Genomic DNA, 17009 nt, shown 5'->3' with positions numbered 1-17009 from the left:
CACGGACGGGACCCCGGCATCCTTCACCCCCCCCCCGCAGGTGGGGAACGGGGGGTCCCGCCCCGCCGGGGGTCCCACCCGCTGCTCGAGCCGCAGCCGGGGCTTTGGGGATAAGGGGGGCGGCACGGGGGTCCCTGCTGCTCGGGGGGGGGGGTGGCACAGTGGGGTCAGGGTTAAGCCCCTCTGCTGTCTCCCCCCGCCCCCCCCGGCAGTCGGTGGGGTCACGCAGAGCCCCCCCCCCCGTGTCCGCCGGTGTCCCCCTCCGCCCCGGGCGTGAGCGCGGCCAGGCCGGCGGCGGGCAGGGACGAGCCGTCCCCGCGGGGAGCAGCCCACCGGGGCCCCGCTCCTGCTCCCCCGTCCGTGCTGTTCCGGGGTGGGGGCAAGGACGCGACTCCCTTGGGTGCCCCCACCCGTGAAAGCTGGGTCCGTCGCCCCAGTCCGGCTCTGTCCCCCCGTGTGTCCGGGTGGCGAGTCCACCCACGACCCTCGTGGGAAAGGTGTCCCGGCGTGGCCCAGGAGCGGCTCCGCGGGAGCCCCCCGCTCTGCTCCAGCCAGGCTCCTGCTGCGCTGGGTGGGAGCCCCCCACCCCCAGCTCCCCGGCGACAGGGGACCCCCAGGGAGCGAGGAGGGACGGGGGCAGCAGCTCAGCACACGCCTGCGGACCCCCGTTTGCAGAGAGGGAGCCGGGGGGGCCGGGAAGGATGGAGCCGTGCCCCAGGCGAGCCCCCACCCCAGGCACCGGGGTCCCTCATGGGGGGCCCAGCGCTTTGGGGCGGCCCCGCGCCCTCACCAGCGGGGCCCGTGGGAAGGAGCCGGCGCTCTCAGGGCCCACTCACACCCCGCGGCAGCAGGGGTGCCACTGCCCACGGAGGGGGGGGGAAGCCAGCACCCCCACGGGCCCCAGAGGGACGGACCCCCTCACCCCCAGGGCCCGGGGACCCCCCGCAAAGCCAGCTCTTCCACGGGGGGAAGGCGTGGGGCACCCACAAAGCCAGCCCCTCCCCGGGGGGGGGGAAGGAAGGCGTGGGACCCCCCCCCCACGCGTGGAACCCTCCCACAGCGGGGGCGCGCCGCCTGCCCGGAACAGCCCCGCATTATATCAATGAGCGAGGCTGGGAACGGGCCGGGCCCGCCCCCCCGCGCTGTCCAATGGCGTGCGGCGCTCTCCTGCCGGCGCACGCCATTGGCTGGATTTAAATGGCTTGTTTTCCCTTAATGGGGGGCGGGGGCAGGGGCAGGGGCAGATTAATGCTAGGCTAGGCTTATCCCATCTCATCCTAGGCTAGGCTAGGCTTGTCCTGTCCCATCCCATCCTAGGCCAGGCCAGGCTTGTCCTGTCCCATCCCATCCCATCCCATCCCATCCCATCCCATCCCATCCCATCCCATCCCATCCTATCCTAGGCCAGGCCAGGCTAGGCTAGGCTTGTCCTGTCCCATTCCACCCCATCCCATCTCTAGCTAGGCTAGGCTGGAGGGAGGGAGGGGTCCTGCCCTGTCTGAGCCCTGGCCCAGCTCAGCCCCTGTGTTTTGGGTCCCTCTGGGTCGCCCCCCCGAGTGCGTGCCCCCTAAGCCGAGGCACCAGGCAAGTGGTGTCCGGCAACACCCCCTCCGCAGCAGCCAGAAACGCACGGGCCAGGCTGAGCTCAGTGAGAGCAGAAGGGAGGGAAAGGGCAGCCAGAGCCGTGAGCTGCAGGATGGAGCTCAGGGCGCCGCGGGAGGGACCCCCCGAGTCTGGCCAGCTTGTCCCTCCTTTTTTTTTTTATCGAGGATCTTGGCTCTCGTGGAGGAGCCCGTCTAGGAGCCATCGCTGTGGCTTATCCCACTGCGTGTTTTCCTACCTCAGCTGGGCTCCACGCTGCAGTTGTCACGGGCAAGCCCAGCTCCAGCCTCTTCCCTGGGGCGACTTGAGCCGCCTCGGGGCTGCTCCAGGTCCCTCTCTGCCTCCACCTACGAAATGGCAAGGAGACGCGGTGCTGCGCCCTGCGCCGGCCGCAGAGATGTGAAGGAGGTGGATCCCAGCCTGCGCTGGTCCCCTGGCTCCTGGCACAGAGCTGGGGGGTCAGTGCCCCCCCCTTTTCACATGGCTCCGTGGGCTGCTTGAGTCACTGGAGCAGCCTTGAGGTGCAGCCTTGGGGGTGCAGGAGCTGTGGCCGAGTCTGGGTCCCAGCAGGGCTTGGGGATCGCTGCTGGGGGTGGCCCCCCCTGCTCTCCCTTCCCCCTGCAGCCAGCTGCCCCGGGCTGTCCCCTCGCTCCGGCTCCAGCTCCGGGAGTGATTAATGGGCCCTTGGTGCTCGTTCCTGGCCAGCTGGGGTTGCTGGAGCCTTCCTGCCATCTGGGAAGGGCCGCATTGTTCCACCTTGTGATTTACAGGGACGGTCCCCTCCCTCTGCACCCTGCTCTCGGGACAGAAGAGCCTGCCTGGCTCTGCAAGGCGCCCGGCTCTGCAAGGCGCCCAGCCCTGGCCCGTGTGGAGCGCCTGGGATCATGAGTGCAAGGGTGCTGGGCGCTTCCCATCCATCTCCTGGGGATGATGGAGACCCCAGACCCAGCTCTGTCTTGCCTTGGTCTTCAAAATGACCTTCTGCAGTGCAGGGAAGGCCCAGGGCCCTTGCAAAGTCCTCGCACGCCTCCCTGAGTGGAGCGGGGGGCAGCTGTGTCCCCTCACACTCGCCAGGCCCCTCTCCTTGCCCGGAGCTGCCCCACCACCCTACCCACTAACAACCGGACCGCTCCAACACCCCTCAGTCCCAAGGCGTCGCGGCTGGGCTTCCTGCTCCACAGGGATGGGGGCAGAGGCTCCGGGCAGATAACTCTGGAGATTAGGAGTCCTAGAAAGCAGCGTGCGGGGTGGTTAGCCTCTCCCTGCCCCGGGCAGGATCAGCACCATCTAACCCATCCCCACAGATATTTGCCTGACCTGTCTGCGAGCCCTGGGGCCGCAGGCTGCCGGCCACTGCGCCAGACCCTCCTCGGCCCGCTGGCCAGACCCTCCTCGGCCCGCTGGCCCTCCTCTCCCAGCGCCGTGCGCTGCGGACCCTGCCTGGGGGACAGGGTCCGACCCTGCGGACGCTGCCCGCACTGCATGCCCTCGCGCCCGGCTCTCACCACGCTGCTGCCTCTGGTCTCCGTGCAGAGGGGCCCTTCATCTGCCACACCGGCGCAAGGCACCCGATGGCTCCCTAGCTCCTGCTCGCTGTCTGGAAGGAAGGGATCAGATACGCGCTTTATCGAGTGAGACCATCAGCCCTTTTGGGCCAGGGCCTGTCTCTCCCAGCCACCCATCTCTGATCGGCATCGTGGCCTCGGGGGACCCTTGTGCTCTAAACCAAGCACGAAATGAGCGTTGAAAACCATGGGTCACGGAGGATGCTTTCGGGAAGGTCCCACATGGGCGCACAGGCGCCGTGTGCCGTTGTCCCTTGCACCGGTCCCAGTCCCAGCCCTGCCTGGGAGCCGCAGCGGGGTTGGTGGCGGGTCCCTTCGCAGGGGACAGGGATGCTCCAGGGCCCGGCTGGCAGGGACGGGGGTCCCCAGCCTGGGGGGTGACGAGGGTCTGGCGTGAGCATGCAGGACCCCGTCTTGGGGACCCAGCAGATGGCACTGCCGCCTCGCGCAGGAGGGCTGGGGACACAGCTGCTGCCCACGGTGACATCCCCGGGGGACCAGGGCACAGGCAGGCAGCCCGGCCCTGGGGCAACAGGCTGAAACAGGGGGTGGCCTCCACCCTTCCCGAAGCGGGGCAACACGTCCTGCCCTGGCTGCTCCTTTTTGGGAGAGAAAGGGATACGGAATGGGGCCAGCAGCCATCCCCACCTCATCGTCCCCGGGGCAGGGATGCAGAAACGCCGCCAGGCAGAAGCAGCTGAGCGGTTTCATGCATGTGTGGTTATCTGCACCTTCAGGATTATTTTCCATGGGTATTTTTCAAATGAAAAGCCATTGTGAAACATTTCTCGTGCACACACGTACCTCCGCACCGGGACCAGCGTCCTCCAGGGAAGAGATGGAGATGTGTATGGGGAAGAAGGCAGAAGGAAATAGCGGTGGGAATAGAGAAAGAGTTGGGAAGTGCCTAGGAAAACGCTTGGGGAGGTAGAGGAGAAGCTGAGCTGCCTGTTACCCTGCCTGCCCGCAAGCACAAAGAGCAGGCAAGGGACCCAATCTGTTGGAGATGACAGCAAGGCCAGAACCAGCATCTAAATTAGCATGAAGTGTTTCCATTGTGCGAGGCACAATGAGGACCATATGTCAGGGCCGGGGCTGGCAGCCGGGAACAACGGGCCCCGCAGAGGTTTGGGAGCCGCCGCCGCGGAGCTCGCGCTGCCCTAACCCGATTACCACCTCCCGGAGCGCGCGCGGCCGGGGTGGGATGGAGACGGCCGTCCTGCGCGCACCTCCGTGCGCAGAGGCTGGTGCCTGGGTCTGGATAGAGGCGGCGGGGCCACGGTGCATCCCAACGGGCGAACGCAGGGGAGAAACCCCTGAGCTGGGACACAAAGAGGCCCTGGGAGCACCGAGGTCCCCCAAGGTCCCCCCCTGTGCCCCACCAGCCGCTATGACCCCTGCAGCCCGGTGCAAAGTCTCCCCGCTTCCTTCCCCTGCGCCCTCCCCCATGTTTATTATTTCCCCTTTGACGCATCTCTGCGGAGCCGAGCTGCAGCCGAGGCCAATTGATTATATGAAGAAATTTGGAGCAAGTCGGCGAACAGCTGCAACCTGCCCCCAGGGACGCGCGGGATCAGCGCAGACAAAGGAGATGAGCCGCAAACTTGCTTCCCCGCGCAGCTCGGGGTGGGCCGAGGAAGCGGGGAGAGCGCTGGGGGCTCGCCGGGGCTCGCGGGGCAGGGGAGAGGGCTGGGGGGCATGGGGAGGGGACCGCAGGGGCTCTGCTAGGCAGAAGCACATGGGCAAGCGATGGGTGACGCTGGAGCAAGGGCTGCACTGATTTCCCAGGGGTACGCAGGAGAGAGAAGGTGGTTTATGGGGTGTGTTTGGAGATGCTGATGTCTGGACCAGATGCCCTCATCCCTCTGCTGTCGCCAGAGGGACTGGGCCGTTCGGGCGCTGCTTGGCCCAGCAACCCCAAGCTGGGCTCAAACGGCGTCTGCAGACGCGGGGAAAGCCAAAGCCACGGCGTCCACCCTGGGTCCGAGCGAGCCCGAGCCCAGCCAGCGCGGGTCGGACTCTTGGAGTGCCGAGAGGACAAGTCCTGGTCCCGGGCCGGAGCGGTGAGCGATGGCCTCCCGCCCACCGCCTCCTTTCACAGGCACGGCCACAGCCATCGACTCCGGCGCAGGGAATCTGCTACCACCGCCGCCAAACAGCGCAAAGAAGAGACGGTTAAAAACAAGATTTAAAAAAAAAAAAAAGAAAGAAAAAGGGAAGCTGGGCACTCCAAGTTCAAGATCTCTCTTTTGCTGGCAGTTTAATTCATTTCCCCCTCCCCGACTTCCTTGTGAACTCATAAATAATAAATCCTTGCACAGTCTGAACAGCCAAGACAAACACACGCTGGGGCACACCGCATACAGGGGTGGGTTGGTTGGTTTTCCGCCGTGGTCATTATTTTTTTTTTGTTTGTTTTCTAGTTTTCCTTTCCCAAAAGTGCACAACACAGCAAATAAATAATAACATTTATCAATAAATTAATTCAATAAATATCCTTGTGGCACAGAGACGCAGCTGGGGAGGGGAGGGGAAGGGTGGGCTGCCCTGCTTTTTGCCCTGCCGCTGCCCCGCTGAGCGGCGCGGTGACGGGGGAGCCGGCTGCGGGATCCGCTGCTCCGGCCCTCGGGGATCCCACATTTGCTGGCGAGTCCTTGCGAGACAGAGGTAGCGGTCGTTCTCCCTGCTTTAACGGGGAGGGGGAAAATGAGGTACGGAGCGAGGCGTCGCTGGGAGCTGGCGGCAGAGACGGGGTGGGATGGAGCCGGGAGGTCTGCGAGGTCCCGGGAAGCCCAGCTGGGGCTCGCAGGGCCTCGGACACCCGGCACGGGCAGCGGCCAATGCCTCGGGAGGGCAAAAAGCGGAGGGTGGGACCCCCTCTGGGGGTTTGCTGGTGTTCGCAGGACATGGCACTGACCCTCTCGCCACGAACGTTTCACCTCTGGCACACCAAAGTCCATCTCCCCCAGCACGCACCCCGCGGGCCGGACCACTGCCTGTCTCGCGGCGAGGCTCAACGAGGAGCAGCCCCAACCCGTTCCCCGCGGGCCAGGCTGTGGCTCTGCTCCCAGCCCGGAGCGCTGGCTCTAGGCACAGCCAGTCGTTTCTGCGTGGTCCTGGTCCCCCACCTGGGCTCTGCTTGTGCTCTTGCCACTGCCAGTGCAAAATTAACTCTTAAAACAACCGAACACCCATAGAACAAGGCAAAACGTTCACTTGCCCCGGCAGCACCAGCTGCGCTGCAGAGGGATGCGGCGCTGGCGGAGCTGAGCACCGATGTCCCCCCGCGCTAGGGCACGTGCCACGCTTGTGACCCCGCTCGGGCCTTTTTCACCAGGAGCACCAAAGGGGAGACAGAGGAAGCGTGGGGAGGGATGAAGTGCTGCAGGGGGAGGTCTGGCACCCCGGGGTGCTCGCGTCCGTCAGTGCAACGGGCCAGGCCAGAGGGGCTTCACGCTCGTTGTGCACTAGTGGAAGGGAGGGTTGTGCAGCAAAGCCTGGGATGCACGGGTTTGGGGAGCAGAGTGCTGAGCTTCGGGGAGACCAGATGTGCAACGGAGGGGCTCCGAGAGACCCCGGGTGCTGCTCCAGCCTGGCATGGGCACTTTGCGGGCGGCACAGCGAGCGAGCACGTCTCTCTGCTCCATCTCGAGGGGAAGCTGCCGCTGTCGCCCGTGGAAAGTGTGGTGAGGTCCTGCCAGGTCTGCATCACGCTTTCTGGGTCCTTTCAGGGTGTGAAAAGCCAGGGCAAACACAGCGGAGCTGCTCTGTGCCCAAGGATGCTCCTGGGCTGTGCTCCCTCTGCGGAGAGGACGGTCCTGACGCGGGCCTTTAAGTGCCCAGCACGATGCCAGGGGCAGAGCAGCAGCAAACAGACAAAACGCCCAGACTGGCCGTGCTGGTGGGGTGACTGGGGGCAGACGGTGCAGGCAGACAGACGGACAAGACGCCAGGGCTGCTTGGTGCTGCAGTGTTTCACAGGTCCATTTTTTTGTGGCTTGTATAAAAGAGGTGCCACACAGACAGACTTGGGCTCAGCAGCTCCCGCTGGGGGTCAGGGAGTGGACGTGGCAGACAGACTGACGGATGTGGGCTCAGGATCCCGTAGGCAGTATCAGTGGGACGCGCAGCAGAAGGACGGACAGAAGTTGGGAGCATACACGGCCAGCACAGGCTTCAGGCAGCAGATCCAGCAGGACAGACAGACGGCTGATGGACCAAACATCCAGCCTGACTCGGGCAGGATGGACAGACAGACGGATGTGGGCTTGGTGGTGGGGAAATACAGAACATAGTTCAGATAGGGGATAGAGCAGACAGCTGGGGACTTGGTCCTTTTGAACAGACGGATGAACACAGGCACAGCATTTTGGATGCCCAACATGTGGTTCAGGTCATAGATGGACAGACGGACTTGAGCTCTTGGCTCAGATGCCCAACACATGTTCAGGTAGGAGATGCGGCAGACAGACAGACGGACACAGGCTGGGCGGCTCAGACGTCCAGCACGTGGTTCAGGTAGGAGATGTAGCAGATGGCCAGGCGGAGGATCTCAATCTTGGAGAGCTTCTTGTCCGGCGGCAGGGTGGGCAGCAGCTTCCGCAGCTCGGCAAAGGCCATGTTGAAGGCTTCGACGCGGATGCGCTCCCGCGTGGCGTGGGCTGTCCGGTATTTGGCCGTGGCACGCCGCCGGCGCCGACGCTCCTCCCGACTCAGGTGCTGCAGGTCTTTCTTCACGGCCTCGCCCGGCTCGGTTATCCGGGACTGAGCGCACAAGCCAACGCCGCCGGCGTCCTCCGCGCTGCCCGTGCGGCCGCCGCCGCAGTCACTGAAGACGGACTCGGACTCGGAGTGTGTCGGGGGCAGGTCGATCTCCGTCTGGTCCGAATTGAGCATCATCTTTGTGGAAGAGGGGTGGACAGAGAGACGAATGCTTCAGAGACGTGGTACGTCAGGAGGACAGAGTGACCTGGGCACGATGCCGAAGCAAAACTGCTCTACTTTGACGAGAAGGTCTCCGGATCACAGCAAGCCCCTGGTTATTCTCCTCCTCTTCCTCCTCATCACACACAGTCTCCGCAAGGGAATTTCAAAATGTTCCCTTTTCCCCGGGGAACTCGTTGGGTGGGTGACGGCTTTCACAATAAATAACGTAAGAAAGATGGCAGGATGCATATAAATAAAATAAATAAATAAATATCCTCTATGCGCGCACAGAGACCGCGGGCTCTTCCGTGCAGCCGTGGCAGGACCCAGTTTCGGAGCCGTCAGGTGTCAGAGCCGAACTCCTTCCGCGTGCTCTAGAAAAACAGAAGCACAGGGGCTCTCAGTACCGCCCGGCTCCCGGCGGACACGAGAGACGCAGCTAGGGTGCACGGCCGGCTGCTCCACCTGCCCTGCGGCGCTGGCCCCAGCCGGAGCAGGGGACAGACCGTCCCTGCTGGGCTGGGGCTCCGGGTCCCCGGTCCCGGGCAGCGGAGAGGGAGCCGGTGGGGTGGCTCTGGGAGAAGGTGGAAGCCATTTCTCCTGGCTCTCTGGAGAGATGACAGGTGGTGGATGAGCGAAGGGGAAAAACAGACTGTGGGGGTGAGAGGAAGGGGGGCTTATTGTATACTAAATGAGCCCGTATGTCATGGATCCTGGCACCCCCGACATATGGAACCCAACACAGCTGCTTTGCTTGATGTGTCCAAATAGACGCTGGCTCCCCGCTCCCTCCGGGACGCTGCGCCGCCGGCCGGGAAAGCTGCCTCTCCTCTCCCTTCTCCTCCCCCCCGCTGCCTTCCCTGCGTGGTTCCGGCACCGCGGCCCCGGGCCCGCACAGATGCCTCCGGCACCCCGGGAGCAGGTCTGGGAAAGGCAGGTCTTGCCGCAGGCGCATCTTCCCCCCGGGCAGGGGAAGGGCTGGGGTGGAGCAGGAGAAGGGGAACAAACTTCAGATGGGGAAATGCTGCCGGTGGAAGAGACGGCAGCCTGGCTGGGAAGGCAGCCAGGCAGAGATGTACAACATGTTACCTCTCTCAGGCCTGACAAGCTTGTAACGAGCCATACGACTGAGAAATGGAAATTAAACGAATATGGACAGGCGATGACCGGGAAGAAATAGCCCACATCCCGTTTTAAAAGACTGGCAGGGGACAGAGCCCTTGATGTGCGTTGGCAGAAGCACTGCCCGCGAAACACAGGGAACCCCACAAGCCTGTACAGAAATGTCTGCACGGCCCCTCTGAGCCCCCCCCCGATGTAGCTGGCTCTTTCTTTGCACGCTTACACACGCATGTACGCACACGTGTACACATAGACACACAGACACGTTTCCCAGCACATATCTGCAAATGTTCCCAGTCAAAATCTCCTCATCCCACATCCATTTACGCGCAATAATTTACACCCAAGCTCGTAAATCCACCCCAAGCCAGGCATCTCTGCGTGCACACACACACTCACCCTAGCACTGTGATACTCAGATTTCGCTAAAAAAATTAACCTGGACTTTTTTTTCTCTAACACAAAACCTTTCCGCTATGCACAAGAGTACACGCAAGCTATCCAAATCCTAAACAAAAAGTTACTCTTGTGAAGCCCTCAGCCTGGAGACGACAGAAGGGCTGATGGAAAGGTGGCTTTCAGGATCCACGGAGGTGCCCTCTCAAGGCTCTGAGCTTGCAATAAACTGCGCTGCCCTTAGAGCGCGGCCGAGTTTGGTTTTGTGTTTAACTTGCTCTCCCTGCGATCGGCTTCAGAGACAAACCAGCCAGCGACCAAGGACCACGACCAGCGCAGGAGCGTGTATCTCAAGTTCCTGAATTACCCCCATCTGCTGTAGCTGTCCACTATCGCCTGCACCTTGTTTAACCTTCTCCATTCCCCTCCCGCATTAATTTCTTTTCTCCTTCTGCTCTTGTCCCCTTCCTGCAGACCCGGGACCTCCTTTCTGGTGCTCGGCGGCGGAGGGAGCCGTCCTGCCCTGCCGGCTGCTCTGCCCTCGGGAGCAGCGTCTCCGTGGGTGACCACCACCCAAAGCAGCGGCAGCCCGTCGTGGCCAGCTCCAGGCTTGTCGCCACGGCCGTGTTTCCCTGCGTGCTGGCGGTGCCGCCCGCTCACAATAGCTGTCCCTGGAGCACCGCTCCCAGCCACGGCAGCTCCTGGCAGCAGGGCAGGGCTGCTGCTCCAGCCACGAGTGCAAGCTCCGGAGAGGCTGCAGCCGGGCCGGGAGAAGGAGGGCAGGTCGGCTGTGGGGTTGGACACGTGCCACGGCAGCTCTGCACTTCCAGCTCCTGGGCCGTGGCGAGGAGTCGGTGCGCGGACGTCCAGGATCACGCTCATGTGTGCACCTCCTCACCTGTGTGCGCAGCTTCTCTTTAAATACTCTGCCCCTGCTCTTGGGGACGGGGAGCTGCATTTGATCTCTTGTGCTAGCTTCACCGCTCTCCTGTCTCCCTCTTATCCCGGCGCTGCTGCTCTGAAAACAACAGGCCTGTTCTCTTGCTCTGCAAGCTCGGGCGCTGCCTCATCCGACCAGGGTTGTGCTGGAGCTGCTGTCCACGTGTGGGTGAGCCACGCCGGTAAGAAACTGTGGAGCGGCTCCGCTGCCTACTGGCCCCATTGCTTCAATGCAGGGAAGGAGGCAAACCACCGCCTCCTGTCCCCTCCTAGGACACCAGCACCGAGGCACGAGCGTGTCACTTCGTCCTGGAGTAGGGGAGGCTCCAAAAACTCCTTCTCCTTGGGCAGGCGGGGATGGCGATCTGGCCCAGGAACAGCCCGGGAACCACTCGCTGGTCTGCCGCGGCCTGCAGAGGGCACAGGCTGCGGGACACACGGCTGTCGCTGTCTCGGTGTCCTTGAGAGTGAATTTAAGGTGTATCAAACACGGGAGGCAGGAGTCCTGCACGGGGGTCTCTGCTCTCAGTCGCAGAAGGATGTCGGCAGGAGATGCCGGACCATTTGCATGAAGACAAGTTTCAGTACTGGACCCAAATAAACTCCTTATCCCACTCCTCCTTCGCCGGGTTAGTCCAGTCCTCAAAAAGCTTTTCCTTCACATGGGTGACTTGTGCTCTGAGGGCTCTTTTTCACTCTTTCCTTCAGATGAACCGTAAACTGCCATCTTCCTAAATTCATCTACTGCAAGAACCTCGTTTAAACCTACACTTGCTCCACTCCTGCCTTCAGCAAAACCCCAGTACTGCTTAAACCCCTGATGGGAAGCAATGCTTCCCTCCTCCTCACTTGCCCTTTTCCTTGCACTCCAGACCAGCAGTGTAACAATTTTTGAAGACTCCCTGGCCCCGCGAAGTCTGTCTGGGACTCGCTTTCAGGCCATCTGAATGGAGGTTCCTTTTCTTTTTCCTGATCAGAGATCCCCCGTGCCACCGCCAAGCCCAAAGCGAAGGATGCGCACGCGGGTTTGTGCGTTAAACCTCGCACCGAGGTCAAGCCCCCTTCCCAAGAGAGCCGGTGGCTTTGTGCCGAGGGCTACCTTCCCGCAGAGACCACGCCGCGTATCTCGCTCGCCCTCTCCCCACCTGCCACGCTGCCATTTCAGCAGCATCAGACCTCACAGCAACATCCAGGAGCGCTGCTCACCCATCCCCAGGACAGCCACCTTACCCCCGAGCCGATGACCATTCCCGGGCTCCAGCTTTTCTCTTCCAGCAGGATGAAGCTCAAAGTAATCCAGGGAGGAAGGAACCGCTTGGCTCATCCGTCCACTGAGGAGGCAGAAAGTTTCCCCAGGTGTGCACGGGCGTCCTGCTCTGCGGGATGGACCTGGGGGGTCAGGGGGAACCCCGGCAGCCTTGGGGCCCAGGCATGCTACTCCTTGAGCAGGAGTGTGAGCGGGCCACCGCGCGTTGAGATGGACACCCCAAGGAGGCATGTGCCCCAGACGCTATATATACACCCCAGCCTCGCACGCCGGGTCTGACACCGGCCGCCTCATTGGCCGCTCCGGTGCTCCCCCCCTCATAAATATTAAAGTCAAGAGAGGGGATGCCATTGGCTGTGCGGGAGGTTGGAGTCCCCGGGAGAGGAGGGAGGTGGAGGTTGGATGTGGTCCTGGAGGGTGGATGGAGGTGGTGGGCTGGGAGGGAGGGAGGGAGAGAGGGAGGGAGGAGGGTGGGGGTGCTCCGGGAGAAGGCGACATCTGTTCTCCATGCATATTTCATAAAGGAGAAATAGAGAGATGGGAGCGAGTGTGGAAAGGGGAGAGGGAGAGACAGGCAGGCAAGTCCCTGCGCCAGGGTGGGACGAGGAGCAGCGCCTGCAGAAGAAGCGGGACCGACGGCACAGCCTTCCCGGTGGCTCCCACTGGCCTGCAGCCCTGCAGCCGTGGCGTGAGCGTGCGTGTGAGCTGGGCTGTCTGTCCGTCCTGTGCCGGCATGCACGCGTGTCCGCGTGCACGCAGCCGCGTGATGCACGGGTCTGCGGGTGCGTGTGCGGGGCGGGTGAGCGCTGGTGGGTGCCCGGACCACGGACAGCCTCTCCCAGACAGGCTCTACCAGCAGCAACAACTATCCCATAGGTCCTGCCTGCGAGCTGCTATAAAATTCACCTGTAGTAAAGTTTGGTGAGGAAAGAGAAAGAAAGTGAAAGAAAGAGGGACCCAGAATACACAGGTATTGCTTTGAAACACTGATCCTCTATTTAACCATGGAACAATGACCCCTGTTGTGGGTTAGACGTGGCCTCTGCCTCTCACCCTTCTCCGATTTCAAATTCTACTGTTAAACCCTGTCTTGAGAAAATCTGCTCTGGTTTGTCCTCGTTATCAGTAAACTCCCCGCTCTGAAATCCCTGCGTCCCCCATCCCACGCACACATATCTGCGTGCGTCCTCCCAGACCTCCCTGCAGTTTGCTCGCTGGAGTCTCCCACCTTCGTCCTCTCCCTCCTCCGAGTGCTGGAGGTCACGGTTCCCCCTCGCCTCCCTCCCGGGGGCCGGTTCCCCCTCCCCTGCACGGCAGGCGAAGCCCAGGTGATGGGCATTCGCACCTGGGCGGCCTCCAGCCCGTGGCACGGATCAGCAGATGGTCTCGGAGTTTGCAGGGCGAGCGGCGGACGAGGCAGAGGGATCAGGTGGCAGCGAGAAGCCTGCCTCACCATTGCTATGGCACCGATTATAAAACAATATTTGCCTAACGAGCTCGTGGCAATAGCCGCATCCGCCCCGAGACTAACGCGCGCGCGATGCACAGCATGCCTGGATAACGCACTGGATGCAACGCGCATCGTGCATCTATCACCCGCGCGCCCTGCGCACGCTGCTCACGCGCACAAATCGCTCCTCTCTCTCACGCCTGGACACGCGAGCAGCACGTACGCGTCCACATGGGTGTGCACGCCCTCCACCGGCCCCCGTTGCACACCCCATCTCCCCCTGCCCGTGCACAGACGTCCCCCTCTTCCCTCGCTGCGGCGCTCCGCCTGGGCCCCCCATCTCCTCCGAGAGCCTGATGGGCTGTTTGTATTTATTTCTCGCTCTGCGCTCCCTGTCCCCGTCTCGCCTGCCCACCCCCAGGGCCAACTCCTCTCCCCCTGCCAGGACGCCAGCAGGGCCCCACCTCTCTCCGCAGCTGATGCTGGGCTGCTCCGGGCATCCTGCCGGGCTGGGCTCGGAGAGGAGGGGAGGGAAGGAGCGGAGCTGGCTGCCGGAGCCTCCCCACTGGGGACACCAGGCCCGATCTGTGCCGGCCTCGTGGCCATCGCGGTGCGCAGCATCCAGGCGAGCGGGCAGGTTTCGGTTGCCTTCAGCAGGCTCCCACTCAAGTTCTTCTCTCAAGCGGAGGCATTGGCAGATCCATCCTCCCACCCCGGATCCTCGCGGCTCTCCCCGGGAGCGATGCGCAGCGCTCTGCGGGGACGCGGCCTGCCTGGCTCGCTCCCGAGGCAGGGTACGCTAACCGGGGACAGCCCTCTCTGCCCGGCTGCAGTGACACAAGCACAGAGCCTGCTGCCAGCAGCCAAGGCCCCCTTCCCATAACGCAGTCACCTTAACTCTGCCCTGGGGTGACGCAGACTCTCAGCCTTCCTCCTCCCGCAGCTAAGAGTCGAGATTGCAAAGGCCCCTTCGTCTGTCACCATCCAAATTTTGCACTGTCGGGTGGGAGGATTTCACCTGGGGACGTCCCTCAGCTTGGAAAATGGTTGCTCGTTGTACCTGAGCAGTGTCAACGGGCAGGACGCAGCCCCGGCGCTGAGCGCCGCACGGTGCGCACGCAGCCCACAAAGAGCCGACCGGCTCGCGGAGGGCAAGATGAACCCCGGCAGGGCTGTGCCGGGGAGCGGGGGAAGATGAAGCCACAGCCACCGGTCTCGCGGGAGGGTGACGGCAGAGCGAGAAACTCAAGACCTTTCTCCTGCAATCCAAGCCAGTATTCCCCCCGCGGCTGCAACCCTCCCTGGTCCCCGCTCAGAGCCTGCAGCCCACGGGAGCTGCCATGATCCCTGGGATTTTGGCTGCTGCCTCGGTCTCTACCTCCTCAGCAAGAATTTCTGAGCTTCAAATATGCTAAGGCTGGCCAAAAACTGATGAGATCTGGGGGAGGGAGAACAAGAGACCCTCTGGCTTTGTTCTTCACTTCTGACTTTCCCAGCTTCCCGGCTGGCAGATACTGGTATTCCTTGTCAAACCCAACCAGGTTTCTTAATTGCAGGAGCCCACAAGCTGGAGCCTGCAGAAATCCCACGTTTCCTCTGAATTCCTGGGCCTCCTTTACAACACAGCGTTGAAGAAGAAAGAGGCTGGTGAACAGCGGTGGGAGCACGGCCAACTTTTAAAAATCTCTCGATACCTTCGGCTTGACCTGTGAGGTTGATGGACCCAGGTGGGTCCACTGTGGTGTTTCCATCCGAGGGGATGAAGCCCTCCAGGAGTTGCCCGCCTCGACCCAGACGGTTCAGGGATCAGCTGCAGACAGAGGAGCCGTGGCCTGGGGCCGGGGGGACCCGAGCCGGGCTCACCGCCCCGGGCCTCCTGCGTGCGTGCAGGGAGGGCACGGCGAGGTATGAAAAGAGACCAGAAGAAGCAGCATTTGGCAGGAGATGAGGCGACATATTGTACAAAACCACTGGGGACCACACTGGCCTGGGCTTGTCGGGGAAAACAGGCAGCTTTAACCCTTGTGCTGCTGGAGCAGATCCAGACGGAGTTTTGTAACTTTTATAGAGTGAAGGGCTGCACGTCCAGACAACGGGTGGGAGGCCTGGAAGGAGACCCCTACCACGACTCACAGATGCTGGAAAGACAGAGTCCCTGGGGGGCATTACTACTCCTGCCCGTCAACTGGTACCTTCATGCAGGTGGTGGGACTGCACCCCATCTCTCCAGCAAGGACCCTCTGCAGAACAAAAGGCGCTGGGCTCCGCCGTGTTCCTGTGACCACCCAGCTGCTCATCCATGGCAAAGTCTTCTCTGGCAGACCTGCCTTTTTGGACCGTTCCCTGCAGCCAAGCCATCAGAGATCCTGTAGCATCCACAGTGTCGCGTTCGGTGCCACGATACTTTGTCCAAACATGCACAAGTGCAGTTTGTGGCGGGGGCAGCTGCCAGCCCCATCGCGTCTGGTTTGCAGCACACTCTTGCAACCAACAGCCGCAGCCCGGGCTGGCCGCGAAGGTTTGGACGCGAGGCCTCGCCGACCACACTGCGACGCTCAGCCGGGTGCCGCTCCAGCTACCGGACCCTTCGCAGACAGAGAGCGGGAAGCAGAGCTGTTTGGATCGACGCTGGAGAAGCACCTGGGCAGCCTGTTAATCTTCACTCAGGGCGACGATGCCCTGCGAAGCCAGGGCTCAAGGCCTTTTTGGGCAAGTAGCTTAGAGCCCGCTAACGTGCGTGCACGTGCAGGCCGTCTGTGCAAGCCGCGTGTGCACAAGCGTGCGTGCACGTGCAAACCTGGGCTGCAGAGTATACGGGTGCGTGGGCAGGCGGCTGGGCAAGGTCCAGCACCCCTCAGCACGTGTGTTTGCACGCACACCCCTGTTTACTTGTGCGTGTGCCTAGCTAATAACAGAAGGCCCCCGATGGGCACAGCTCTCTCCACGCCCTGGCCACGCTTGCCTGGCTAGTGACAGAAGCTCTCGGCTCCGATAGCCCCTCTCCTCTCCTCGCCTTTGTCTCCCTGGCTTTTATTGAGTGCAGGTTTTGTGAGCGGTCGGTGACAGACGGCCCCGGTGCTCGATAACTAGACAATCTGTCACCACCACCACTGACAGCTTTCACAAGGAGCCCCTTTCCTTTCATCCTTCCCAGTTCCCTTCGCCTCTGCTTGTCCCCCTTCCACACGTGCTCTCTGGCTTTGTTCCCCCCTAAAAGCCAAATAGCGACAGAAGCTCCTGATCATAATATTGCTCTAATCGAGTCTGTCATAATCGGATCCAATCTAATTACGTTCAGATCCCTCTCTTCTCCTGACTCTCTCTATTGCCTGTCCATCTGTCCCTCTCTTCCCTTCCAGTCTTTGTGTCCATCCATCTGTTATCTGCAGGCCTTTCTCCCTTCCCATCATCTCCCTGGGCCCCTGCCCCATTCGCAGCGTGGCCGCCCCGGCCCTTTCCTCCAGCGGCTCCCTCTCCAATCCATCTCTCTTAAAGGCCTCTCCATCAATCCATTTAGCAGCAGCTCCCTGCCTCCTCTAGCCCATCTGCTTCTCCCTTTCTGCTGGCTGCGAGATGCAGAGATGCTGTTTTGTTTGTATGTCGATCTTGATTAGCCCCAGAAACCTCACTGTTAAAGCTGTGCTGGCACTGGGGAAAGATCACCTGGGTAGCAGCGAGCTGTAGGTCCTAAGCAGCATCCTCCATCCCTACCTCACCATCCACCTCCTCCGAGCCATCGCAC

General features: G+C 62.2%; 1 protein-coding gene across 1 annotated transcript; it reads right to left on the bottom strand.

Moving 5' to 3' along the window:
* Positions 1-5473: 5473 nt before the first annotated feature.
* On the bottom strand, positions 5474-13851 carry NHLH1 (nescient helix-loop-helix 1). Its single transcript, XM_087772455.1, has 2 exons — positions 13732-13851; positions 5474-8467 (listed from the first exon to the last, which is right to left on the bottom strand). Exon 2 carries the CDS (start codon positions 8064-8066, stop codon positions 7662-7664), a length of 405 nt encoding a protein of 134 aa, XP_087628581.1. The 5' UTR covers positions 8067-8467; positions 13732-13851; the 3' UTR covers positions 5474-7661.
* Positions 13852-17009: the final 3158 nt, after the last annotated feature.

This window comes from Nipponia nippon, unplaced genomic scaffold (genome assembly GCF_047370975.1).
Source record: "Nipponia nippon isolate SJK-2023a ecotype South Korea unplaced genomic scaffold, ASM4737097v1 scaffold_36, whole genome shotgun sequence".
NCBI classification, from domain to species: Eukaryota; Metazoa; Chordata; class Aves; order Pelecaniformes; family Threskiornithidae; genus Nipponia; species Nipponia nippon.
This window is presented reverse-complemented; position numbering and strand designations above follow the sequence as displayed.

What these genes read in the sequence shown, in the direction of transcription:
- NHLH1 (XM_087772455.1), bottom strand. Translation starts at nt 8,066, where the DNA reads ATGATGCTCAATTCGGACCAGACGGAGATCGACCTGCCCCCGACACAC.